The sequence below is a fragment of the Molothrus ater genome, chromosome 11 (assembly GCF_012460135.2).
Source record: "Molothrus ater isolate BHLD 08-10-18 breed brown headed cowbird chromosome 11, BPBGC_Mater_1.1, whole genome shotgun sequence".
Classification (NCBI taxonomy): domain Eukaryota; kingdom Metazoa; phylum Chordata; class Aves; order Passeriformes; family Icteridae; genus Molothrus; species Molothrus ater.
In genome coordinates this window covers 8,743,620-8,756,367 of record NC_050488.2, presented here as the reverse complement: position 1 = coordinate 8,756,367, position 12,748 = coordinate 8,743,620, and the positions used below count along the sequence as shown (strand labels likewise).

Genomic DNA, 12,748 nt, shown 5'->3' with positions numbered 1-12,748 from the left:
CGGCTGCCAGAGCCGCTCTCGCAGCCATCCTGCGGGCAGCGCCCGCTCCGTGTGTCCTGTCCCCGTGCGCTCTCAGTGCTGCGGCGGCCAGAACGGGGAGCGGAAGGCACAGCGAGGCCCAAAGCGCTCGTTCCGCGGCAGCGACAGCGGGCGGGCCCCGAGGGCGTGCGTGAGGGGCCCGGCCCCGCCCCTGGGCCCGCCCGGGCCGGCGCTGGCGCTGCCGCAGCTCGCAGTGTGCGGCGGGCCGGCCGCGGGGACGCGCTCCGGGCCGCGGGCCGGGGCGCAGCTCAGCCACAGCGCTGCCGGGGGCCGGGCACGGCCGGCGCCTCCCGCCCGCCGCTCGCACCGAGCCGGCAGCGAGCCCCGGGAGCGCCGCTCCCGCAGCCACCATGGTGGCCAAGGATTATCCCTGCTACTTGTCCGCCAAGAGGGCGAATTTCGCCCTGGGAGCGCAGACGGTGACCAGCCCGGCTAAAGAGACCGAGGTACTGCTGACACGGTTGCAACTTTATTTTTCTTTATTGTGTGACCTGCATTGCGCTGGGGGACACTAACGGGGTTTGAGAACAGGCTGCAGTGTATGGATACCCGTTTTGCTTAGGCATCCTTTACTGCTTTCTCTAGGTATTTACCTTTCTTTTGGAATAAAGCCAGAAACAGAATCTAGATTTTTTTTTTTTTTGTCATCTGTCACTTTAGGAAAATTCATCTTTAAAATATCTGATTGAGATGTACCTGTTTTACATAAGTAGCTTAAAGAGACTTAGTTGTAATTTATTCCAGGACTAAGCATTACTTAAAATTGTTAAACTTATGTAGGACCTGGAAGGGAATCAGTAAAATGGTGTCTTTAAAGCATTAACTTTAGGACACCTTTTACATTAACTGTCTTTTCCTCATCACAATCAACAAAAAATTAATCTGATGTACAGTTAACTGAAAATCCTGTCCTATCAGCAGATTGACTGCTGTATTGCTTAAAAAGCATGGAAGCCTTTCAAGTGACATTCAAAATCTTATTCACTAACTCAAATTCAGCAATGTTCACGAAAAACTTAAATATTTGATACTTTAGGTTAACGTTGGTTTGTGTTTAGAAAAAAACCAGTGACATTAAGGATTGTGACTGCTCTGGAGGAAGGCAGAACATCTATCTGAAAGGTTTTATTACTTAAATATATAGTTTCTTTATTAATTTTGTTTGCTGAGTAACTTGAAGACAGCTTATTAAGTTAGGTTCATTTAAACATCTCCATCAAAGATTAATTACCTCCCCACTTGATTAGGTCTAAAGTAAAAGTAACATAAGCCCAGTGACCTTATTTAATCATGATGTTCAGCTGAGAACTGAGATGATGCTGCACTGTTGCTTTCCAGTGTACTTTTACATAGAGAGACTAAATTATTGAGCTTAAGGGAAGTGGAATTCTTTCAGCTATGTGTTTTTGAAAAATTAACACCTTAAGTGTGTGTGTGTGTGTGTGTATGCATCTATGGAAAACACAAGCTGTTAGGTGTACTAAATGTTCTTCTCAAAGGTACTCATTATATTAATGATAATATTAAAGAAACATGATTTTAGCCTTTACTGCATGAAGGGATTTTTTGTGAATTAATAGAACTATGAGATCTGAAGAGCTGGATTGTTGCTGTTACAGTTAGGAAGCTGGATTATAATCAAATTCCAAAGAAAAAGACTCAGTGAAAGCTGAGAGCATGAGGAAGTATTGAGTAACAGATGTGATCAATCAAAATTACAACGTGAAAATAGCTTGTGTTTTATACGAACAAGAAAATGCACCCTTCTGCTTTCGAGCTGTTTTCTGAGAGTAGGATGGGATTCCAGCATTCTGAAAAAGAAACTTTTAAATATCCTGTAAGACCACCCACCTCTCCAAAACATTGATTAAGAAAGCAGAAATAAAAGCTACTCTTTGGGAAAGGCATTATAAGGACTGGTGTATGCAACCTGTTTCTTTGAAATCTGTACGGGGAAAAAATCCTTCAGCTCTAACATGAAGCTGTTCTTTCAGCTTTTAGCGTTTACAAGGGGAATTAAAGCTGTTGGGCGCCTTCTACCACAGCTGGGTGTTACTGCAGCAGAGCGCTCCTGTCTCCGGGCTGGGCGTTTCTGCCTTTGCAAACGCCAATTGCCTTCTAGTTATTAACATGGGAAGTTGGTTGGTTTTTTTAATAACTCAAATTGTGCATAAACGTTGGTATATTTGGATTAGAACAGATTTTCTGCTATGTAGATGCTTTGAGGAACAAAGCAGAAAAGAGAAGTGAGGATTTCTGCTTCCGGCTCTTTCTTTCAGCTATGCCAGCTCCCTTGGCATAAACTCCATGGAAAGTTGCACAGTCACAAAACGATGACAAAGGAAATTTCCAAAATATATGTAAACACTAAAGTCTGCATTCTGATAAAAAACTGTTGTTCTGTTCCAAGTCATCATAGCTCTTTTTAAGTGCAGTTTAAGGGCAGGCAAAACACTGCAGTACCTAGTACCTGAGTTAATATGGCAAACACTATAAGGTCTTTACTTGAACCATTACATGCCCCACCTAAAATCCTGTAGTGCAACTCTAGGGATGAACAGTACAGAGGTGTTGGGTTCTTCCCAACTTTTTTATAGTTCAAAAATAGAAACATTAGTAACATTTGAAACTTGCTTACTGTAGTTATAAAAAGCCCCACACCTTTCCCGATGACAAACGCTATTTTCCATTTTTCCCCTTCTAAAGCCACCACCCAGGCTGGGTGGGCAGCAGGTGAGAAGGAGCATTCACAGCCACAGATTGAGGTTTAAAGGTCTCAATGTGAGGTCATGGCAAGGAACTCCCGAATTCCTCAGAGTAAGGATGTCCTGTTCTGCCATACAGGATCCAACACAGGATTTAGGCTCTGAAAGCTACAAAGGGGGCAGACAACTCCTCTGTGTGTCCAGTATGTTGTGTATCTGCTTACAGCCCTTGCAGTGCAGGACTCAGACCTCGGGGCCAGGGCTGTTTGCAGCCCGTCTTCTGTTGTCTCCTGCCATCCTCCCAGCACGGGTGCAGGAGCTCTGGGCTGCCTGCTGCTCGGGATGGTGTTTATTTGGTGTTTATTTGTGTTTATTTGGGGGTGGGGAATGTGAAGGGAAACCCAGCAGCCTCTAGGCTATGGCACATCATTAACAGGGAACCAGGTGTGGAGCCAGAGGGAGAGAGGCCAGAAGATGATGAGATAAACTCCAAGTCATGAATTTTCTTTGATCTTCCTAAATGTATGTATTTCATGTTAATGAAATACTAGTAAGTTGCAGTTTTGACATATTTCAGGTAAGTTCATGTGCAGTGTAGCTGGAAACATGTCAGACCCCTGCACTTAGAATTGCTGATCTGTTCTGCTTAATGGCAGTGTGAAACAAACAGCTTGTCTTTATTTTTCCATTCAGTAAATCACTGTATGATTTCTGCTGGTTAATTGGCAGTCCAGGTTAATATCCAGTCAGTTCCAGAATGGAAAAGGTCTTTCTTAGATTGCCTGTACAAGCAGCTTGTAATGAGAGGAAATGCAGAATTTAATCAACTCTACATTAGTTGTCTGGGTTTTTCAGGGTTTCTGTTGCTTGTGTTAATTCACCTCAGTGTGCGGTTTTTCTGTTAATTTGCCTTCATTTCCTAACTCCTGATAGAGACATTGATTTCTGGATATTGCAGACAAATGATCAGTGAAGATTGCTGGATGCAGCTTGTGCTTATGCTGCTGACACTTGAGTGCTTCTGCCCTGTCTGTGGCAAATGGAATCTGCCCTAAGGGTGGTGACCAGGGAGGGCAGCCTGTGTGCAGCCAGGAGCCAATCCTTGATTAACACATGCTAGGATAACATCCTGCAAACTTCACTGTTGTCTTTGACCAGGAATATTTCATCACTTCCCTAAATGGTTGTTGATTGTACCCCAGCTATCATTTCAGGTTCTCTTCTTTGTAAAGCTGTGATTAAAACAAAATGTCTCTGGATTTTCCTTTGTTTGCTCGCTGATTTCAAGGAGACTGACAGAGGAAGAACAACAAACCTCTTCCTGCTACCATCAGGGAGTGCAGGTGGTGTGTGGGAGCTTATGGATTTCAAGGAAAATTGTATCACCAGTGCACACACTTAATTGTATGATCAAGTTGCCTTTGTGTCAATTCACTAAAATTGCTTATTAAATTCTCCTTGAGATGCTGGCAGTTTTAGTAGAGGGATGCCCCAGGTTTTAGTATGGACTCAGGTGGGTGATTTCGTTACCATTGTACAACACTGAACTATACTTAGATCTGCTTTAGAGTCACCTACTTTGTTTTTCTTTACCATACACCTCAGTTCTAGAAGAAGCCCTGTTCTATAATTTTCCAATCAGAATCTTTCTAAGATACTATGAAGCAAAGGGAAATTCTCTGCTGTTTCAGTATAAAACCCCAGTCTTTTTAGTGCCAAAATTAATTGAGAATGTTGTTCTGGTTTTAGACTTTCTTCGCTCTGAAGGTACAAAAAGCTTGAGATGCTTGGTTTAATTTAGTTTTAGATTTAAGTGTTTGCTGTGTTAAGGATTGTTGTAACATAGGTTGTTTTTTCTATTTTAACCTTTTTTGTTTTGTTTTGTTTTTTATCCTGCTGAAGGTTAAATACTGATAACATCCTGTGGAACAGAGCTTGAATGTGGGGTTTTTTTATTAAACTCCAAGTTTCAGGGGCATTTATTAGAGCTGTTTAATCTGAGGCCAATTTAACTAGTAGCAGACTAACAAAAATAATATTGTTGGGCTTCCTGCCATGACAAATGTTGACTTACCCTTATAAAGTTGACTAAAAACTAATAACCTTTAAAGTATGGAAACCTTTAAGGCGTATGGAAATATAGCCAGTTACTTGAAATCTGAAACAGAATGGTTCTGTTTGAGTTTCCTGGCACTGCTTGTGAATTAGGTATGAAACAAAGGTTACTGTACTGTTTCAATTTATAGTGTCTTCTGTTTATTACACTCTTAACACTCTTGAGACTAATTTAAGTTAAAACATTTTTCCCTAATGAATGCTCCCATAGCACAGAATGAATAGCTTGGATGTCTGTTTGTCCTGATTCACATCAAAAATGGAAAAAAGTTAACCAGCATTATTTTTATAAAATGTTAAGCAAGGTAGCCACCTTAAATCCAAAATTACTGCTGTAAATGTCTCAGAACTTGCTGAACTCCAGTAAGTTGAGGTTCTAAGAGGCATTGGCAATTTCAGCCACTTTGTGTGTGGGTTCAGTTGGCCTCTGAAGGTTAAAGGTAAACAGGATAAATTCTACTATTCTAAAATGCTAAGTTTCTGTACCAGTTTTCACATAGCACTTATTTTCTGTGCTGGGTAAAAACCTTTGTAAGTTCCTTTTGCTGAGTTTGGTTTTAAATACAATCAGAAAAATCAGCACAATATCCTGGTCACAGTAGTGCAGCAGACACAAGAATAATGGCCCCTCAGGGAAACATTTTCCCTCGTTCGTGGGATTCAGCACCAGCCCTCCGACACGGAGACCACTGTTGAAGCTGCTGATAAGAGATGGGAGTCAGGTGGAAAAACAATCTCAGCAGCAGTGAACATAATTGGCTCTTCACTGGCAGGAAATCAGTGGCTAAGCCCTTGAGGAGCACAGAGTGGAAGAATTTTGAAGTGAGGTACTGGAGCAAGTGAAGACCTTTTATATGGCACCTAGGCTGCTATTCAGCATGTGTTATCCAGGTCATTGGTTCTGATGTTCTTAGGGCAATATGGAGGGAATCTGGCCTCATTCTTTTTCTTTCCTTTCTTTCTGTTTGTTAGGAAATGAAAAGCAGTCTTTTGCTGGAGTAATTTATCCACCAAAGAGTGATAATTAGGCTGTGTGTGGTCTTGAATGATAATGTATCAAAAACTGATACAGTTAAATGGGTTTAACTCACTCTGCTTTGAACTTAGGGAATATATTCCATTCTTTACATATACTAGTAAAAGAGGTTTTTTTAATTTTGCTGATGAAGAGCACCAAAGTATTACCTTCTTCCCCTAAACAGCCTTCTAGAAGATTTCATATCTGTGTACTGTGTCCTTGGATACAATGTAACCAATTATTAGGTGCCAGTTTCACTAATGAAGAAGCAGAAACAGCATGAGCTTAGCTGTCAGTGCATTTCAGCTAATGTAAGTGCCTAGTTCTTCACAGGACCTTCTGCTTTTACACACTTCCATGGCTGTTGGAATGGTCAGCTTGCCCTTGGAGCTCGTGCTGTGTGCTGAGATTCAGGCTTTTAAATAGCAATCTGTTTGGGTCTGTGCATCAGCCCCAAAAGTTACCTGTTTGTCAGGATGTCATCATTTTGAAATTACCGTATGACAGTTTAGAAAGCAAGACGTTACTCAGTTCTGCAAGGCAAAAAGACTTAAATTTTACTGAAAAGGGAGCTGGCAGCTGTTAGTCTGCTAGTCTGCTCAGTGTGGCTTCCCAGCAGTGCTCTGGTTGGAGCTGAATGCTGCATTTTCCTGCTGTCCCACAGCAGAAGGGTCTTTTTTGAGAGTTATACATTAAAAGATCGAGCTTTCCTTGCTTACTCAGTAGTCTAAACCATCGGCTTAGAGTTTAATATATAGAAGATACTGGAGATATAATTGTACCTATAAATAAAAAGTAAATTAGAATGAAGAAGTAATTGGAAGCATTGTGTCCTTCATGCCTAATTAATAGCACCTTTGAAACTTCTTGTTTGATAGCTTCCTATCTTAAATTGGTGATAATCACTGATTATGCTATGGTGATTAGTCTTTCTTCCTACTAATTCTTCAGAAAAGTATATTATATTAGAAAAATGTACAAAGGACATAATAGGTGTTTGAAATGTCCATTGTCTGGTTTTCAGAGCTGTCTATATTTTGGACATGGATTTGCTCCTTTTATGAGTTTGTTCACAGTTTCAAGTTCTTTCTGAGGCTGCATGTATTCATGGTATTTGCAGCTAATTTTTTTTTTTTGTCTCTGAATTCAAATGTTCCTGAAGTCATCTTGAGTTCAAATATACAGCTCCCTCCAAAAGCCATCTGCTCATTGTTCTAGCCTAGTCAGGTATTAATTTGACTTCACTTGACTGTTCAGCCTTTGAAGTTCCTGCACTCATGTTTCCCTCAGCTTTATTTAGCCTTATATCAAATTTAAAGCCCTGTCAGATTAATGTTACTTATTCACATATACCAGCTCCACGTTTTGGAAACTCTGCCAAACTGTAGTCTGGGTCTTTTTTTTAAACTTACTTCCCGTATTGCTTTGGCAAGCCTTCCTAACTCTGAAAATACAGTCCAACATGCAGTAATTTCAAAACTCTGCAAGAAGAGGTTTTTTAAAAATACCAATCATAATGGCTTTAAAAGGTCAGGCAGCACATTGTAACTCCTCAATTTTTTTGTCATAACTTGGCCTGCTTCCCAGTCTGGACAGGTGATGGTTGTTGCGGTGGATCCAGCCCCTAAATCCTCTCTCTTGATCCCCCCTGTAAGTTCCCAGAGCTGTGAGGGGGAGGCAGGAGGAGAGGACCAGGGATGCCTTTGGCAGCTCTGAGGACAGCCTGGAGTCTGGGGTTCATTCCACCAGTGCAGTGTGTCCTCATGGAGCCTCCTCTTGCTGGCCAGACACTGCTCAAGATTCATTCCCCAAAGGGTTTTATGGCTGTGGGACTTGTGGTTTACTGGAAAATTGGAGAGTCTTCAGAGACAAATTAGTGTAATAATGAACATGTTGGACTAATGTGCAAGTGCAGATTCTGGTCAGTATCTCTGGGTAAAGCAGGACAGTTCATGCAGTGCCCTCTTTCCATTTGTGTTGTTGGCTGTGATGAACAGAACTTGGTGAAAAAACCACCCACCTGTTCAGAACTTGCCCTTGGCTGTGGAAGTTTTCCCTCTCTGGACTGGCCTCAGTAGTTTGTTCAGCTTCTCTGCAGTGCTGGTTTGGAGAGGTGACCCAGCTTGGGAATGAGGGTGCTGATGAGAGGGGAGGCAGAGGCAGAATGGATGTAGACAGTACAGCAGAAATCCTGGGATCACATGTGCAGCAGTTTCAGCATTACTGTCTGGCAGTGTTAGAATTGCTCTGGTAGTGCTGTATTTTCATTGCAATCGAAGCCTTATTTGTACAAACTTCATTTTTCTACAGTAGAAAGGGTGACACAATGCTGATGGCTTTTGGGAGACTTCTCTGAATAAAATGACACCTGGAACACTAAGATTTGATTTTTCACTTCCAGCTCAGTATCTTCACCTACCACACAGTTTCTAGTGAAGGGGAAAATCATGTTGTAAGTATTCAGAAAAGCTTTCCTCATATTTAAGAACCTAGGATTAACAAGATTTTCTTTTAGAACTCATTGGTAAAGGTGTAAAGTCTCAGGCTTCTGAAGTTATCTGTAATAGTGTTATTTGAGAGAATCTGTAATAATGCTGATTTCTTTACATAAAATTGAATTCTCAGTTTGAACTGCACATTTAGCTGTTCTGATTCTGGTCAGAATTTTCCATGTGAAATCAGAGCACGATAGATGGCATGAGGAATTCAAGGTGGGCTGCTGGCACAGAAGGGCGGGACTGCAGTTACCCGAGCTGGCTTTGCCTGCTGGGGGAGCGGCTGGCCTCTAGTGGCTCACAGCAAGAGGTTCCACAAGATCTAAATGGTGTTTGATGGTGGCTGGAACTCTGCTTGGAGTTCATCTTTAAAATCAGTTTCTTTTTCAGTGAGGTTTTGCATCATGAAATTAAATATTATACTGCTTTAGCACTTTTCTCCTTGAAATGGATGGGGGCAATGGATACCAGAAGGGATACAGCATAAAGAAGGAATAATAATTTCTATTAATCCTAATCCTCCTCTCCCTATCTCCTGGGAAGTCCCTACACTGTTCATTTCCAGGTTTTGCAGCAGGGCTGGGGTGCTGAGTGCCCGTGCTGCTGAGGCAGAGCTGCTGGCACAGGCTGTGCTGCTGGCACTGCCCTGGGCTCCGTGGCCCTGCACTGCAGCACCTTCCTGACCAGCTGGCCCTGCCAGGGGCTCTGCTCTGGGCACCAGCACTCACAACAGGGCACAAACAGCTCCTGCTTGTGCCACCAGTTAGAGGAGAATTGCACTGGAATCTCAAAGGTTTTCTCTGTTTTGGGGAGGGGGTGGGATGCTGGGGCTGAGAGGTGTGTGAGTATATAAGCATGCGAGTGCTGCAGTGACGTAACAATGCTCCTGAAACCTGCCTCAAAGACATGCCTGCTGAAAAGGAAGGGTTGTGAATAACAGTGCAGTGATGAAGATCAGGATTTAACTTGCTTTAGACTGATGCACTTCTTTAATGCCAGGTGTCATGTGTGATGGAATACATTATTTTTGCTAGAGGGTTAAACACTTTGTCGCTCATCTCAGCTGGTTTTTATGGATTTCCAGGTCTGCCTGCTGAGAAGTAAATTAAATATGTGGCTGCTTCTCACCTTTCCTCTGTTGCTGCACTAATGGAAGAGAATTTTTCTTGCCAGTAATACAGATGGTGGCATCGCTGCTGAGGTTTATTGTTTGGTATCAAGAAGGATGACAAATCTGCATTATTTCCAGAAGGATTTATATTTCTTTATATTAAGAAAAGGATAATAGGCATGCTTCATTTTCTCAAAGCTATGTCCAGACAACTGGAGGCAGAGCAAACCTACACAAACTTTATAAGCATGGCTGAAAAAGAAAGATGAACTGCATTAGGATGTCCTTGAAATATGGTGTTGGATGGGGTTTTTAACTTCACTTGGAAGGTTTGGCTCTTTTTCTGTTGCCTTTTGCATGTGCTGTTCAAGATCCATTAAATGTCAGATGGAGGTTAGAAAGTCAAGGGTAACTGTTCTATTTTTATGTATTTATAATCACTTTTTTCTGTGTTACGATTTCTGGTTTTTGGGTTTTTTTTTAAAATATATATCTGCAGGACAATTGGCATATTATTTTGGTTATACATTACTTTGGGTGCTCTTGTGCTGTTAAAATATATATGAGAAGGACAACATTGAATTGAGTGCTTTATGGTAGATTTTGTTGATTTTCCTTTCTATTGTATGCAAAAAATAGGTGTATGTAAGCATGTTATTAATGTGTTTGTCTGTATATGTGAGTATTTTCATAAGAACATGCATTCAGAGACAGTAAGAGTTAAAGATTTCTGTCTAAATTATATATTCTGGAAGAAAATACATTTAACTGAATAGAGTCACATGCTGACAGTGCCAGAAGCAAAGGCACACACAGAATTGTTTCTATTTGAAAGCATTCCTTTCAGTGAGAAGATTATCATAACGTGCATTAGCTGCAGAGCACTGCTGAAATTTTTTCTGCTAAGAATGAGTAAAAACAATCAAATTATTTTCTGTTTCTTTGCCTCCCTTCCCCGTTCCTGGCCATGGCAGCTTCTCCATCATTACATTTTTCAGCAGTTTCCAGGACCTGTATGTACCAGCCAAGAGCAATCTGTCACTGTCAGCATTTGAAACTGCTTTTGTTTATTTACTGCCCTAATGATAGACCAGGTTTGCAAACACTCTTGCTACAAATGCTTTCTTAGGAAAATCAGCAGAACTGTTAGCAATCTTTACCTGATTGTGCTCACACTCTGCTGACTTTTTTTCCTTTCCTTCCTCGTCCTTGTGCTGCAGGAGCCCAGTAACAAACGGCTCAAGCCCCTTTCCAGAGTCACATCCCTGGCCAGCCTCATCCCCCCTGTGCGAGCCACTCCGCTGAAGCGCTTCAGCCAGACCCTGCAGGTAAGGGCAGCACCTCCTGCTGCTGCTGCTGCTGCTCCCCCTCAGCTGCAGCTCCTGTGCTCCCCCTCAGCTGCAGCTGCCTTCCTGCAGCAGGGATGCACACGGGCACCCCACTGCTGCAATGTGCCAAACAGGCTTAGGCGCCTCGTCACCACAAGGTCACTCAGCTTAGAACTCTCAAGTGTCACCTCAAAAAAAACACTTCTCTGTTTAATGTTTTTCCCTTACCAGGAAGAAAACTATTGCACCTGTAGCATCTAAAAATAGTTTACTAAAGGATTACAGTTGCTTTTAAAATTTAATGATGAGAATATTCCGTAATGCTTTTTCTTAATGTTGATTGGTTTCTTTGAAAGTGTTATTTTTGGTATAGCTGGTCAGGTAGGACTGCTAAATTTCCTCCTGTAGAGTGAACAGTGACCTTAGCTAAACAAAAGAGTTAGTGAATAATTGGAAATTTCCACGTCATTTTCTGAAGGTGATGGTGAAAATTAATAAAAGGCTAACAAATTTTAAATGCTGTTTCTATGTTACAGATTAGGAATGTAATATTATACATACTTAGAGACTAATGAAACTTTAGTTCATTAGTCAAACTTCAAACTTTAGTTCATAAAGCCTTCAGACCTAGAGATGGCAAAGTATTGGGGTGCTCAACTCCTAATTGCAGTGACAGCTGGGAGCTGCAGCACTGCTCTGGGTCTGGCCCAGAAAGCCACTGTTTCCTCTTTAAAAGAGTTTATGTAGGAAGGTATGTCAAAGATCTAAAGATAATTATTTAACAAGCCTAATTTCTTCAAGAGGAACTGTAAAAGGAACTTGAATGCGTTAGAAATGTTCCTTAATCAAAATTACCTAAATTAGAGCTTTACTGAAATTACCTGTTAAGAAGGAAAGAAATAAAACATCAGAGTCTATTGAGAAATAAAAAGTAATGGGAAAGAACTCAGTTTTTCTGTAGTTGTAATTACCTAGAAAATTGATATTACAGGATTTTCTGACATTGGTTTTCCCATCTTTGGTTCCTGTGATGTTGAAAGTGCAGATTTCTGCACGGGGCTGGAGGCTCAGCCAAATGGCTGCCCCTGCCTGGCCCGGCGCAGGTGAGGTCTGCGTGACTGGAGCAGAGCTCCCTAATCCCCTGGGCTCTGTGAATCTCCTGCACAGTCTGCCAGTCTGCCTCCAGGGGAAACTGGCTCAGAGCTGGAAGGGCCACATCAGTTCCAGTTGTGAGGAGTGTGGAAAAGGATTTAATTTTTGGCCAAGCTGCTGCTGAGCAGGGTGCTTCCCTTTCCACAGCCTTAGGCAGCTGTTGGCCTCATTTACGTACCTGTGCTATTGTTCTGCAGTGAAAGCCTCTGGGAGAGCACAATGCAGTGCCCAGAACAATATTGTATTTAATAAAGTTGTTTCTGACTAACCAAAACAATCCTTTCATGTATGCAATAGCAGCTTCCCAAAATGAGAACTATATTAATGTGTTTCAGGGTATACTTTGTCAAAAATAGGAGGGAAAATAACAGCTTTGTTGCAAGTCTTACTGTTGCAAGCATTTCTGTTTTGCTCTGTTCATGCTGCCCATAAGAATATATTTTAATTAGCAGATGAAACAGTGGTATTATTTATACCATCCCCTCTCACTATGTGCTTGAAGGAGCTGTGATGAGAAATGAGCTTCTATGTTCTCCAGATCCTGCTGGTGATGTCCCAGCTGTAAATTGATGTCTTATCTGATTTTCTCAATAGCTACAGAGCAGGGACAATATATAGCAGGTGCTATATAGAGCACCTGGCCTTGTGCTCAGGTGTCCCACTTGGAATTACTTAGAAACATTCTGGGAAGTACATATAGCTATTTCACTTCATTATGTTTTGACATAGCTGTCACTGTGTCTTGGGAACAGTATAGGTCTCTTTTCATCATGTGATCTCCTGTA

At 41.8% G+C, this 12,748-nt stretch overlaps 1 protein-coding gene across 1 annotated transcript in view; it reads left to right on the top strand.

Moving 5' to 3' along the window:
* ARHGEF3 (Rho guanine nucleotide exchange factor 3) overlaps positions 1-12,748 on the top strand; it is a 106,836-nt gene that overhangs the window by 82,601 nt on the left and 11,487 nt on the right. Inside the window, 1 exon segment of the mRNA XM_036391241.2 lies at positions 10,704-10,811. Coding sequence (XP_036247134.1) covers positions 10,704-10,811 — 108 coding nt within the window.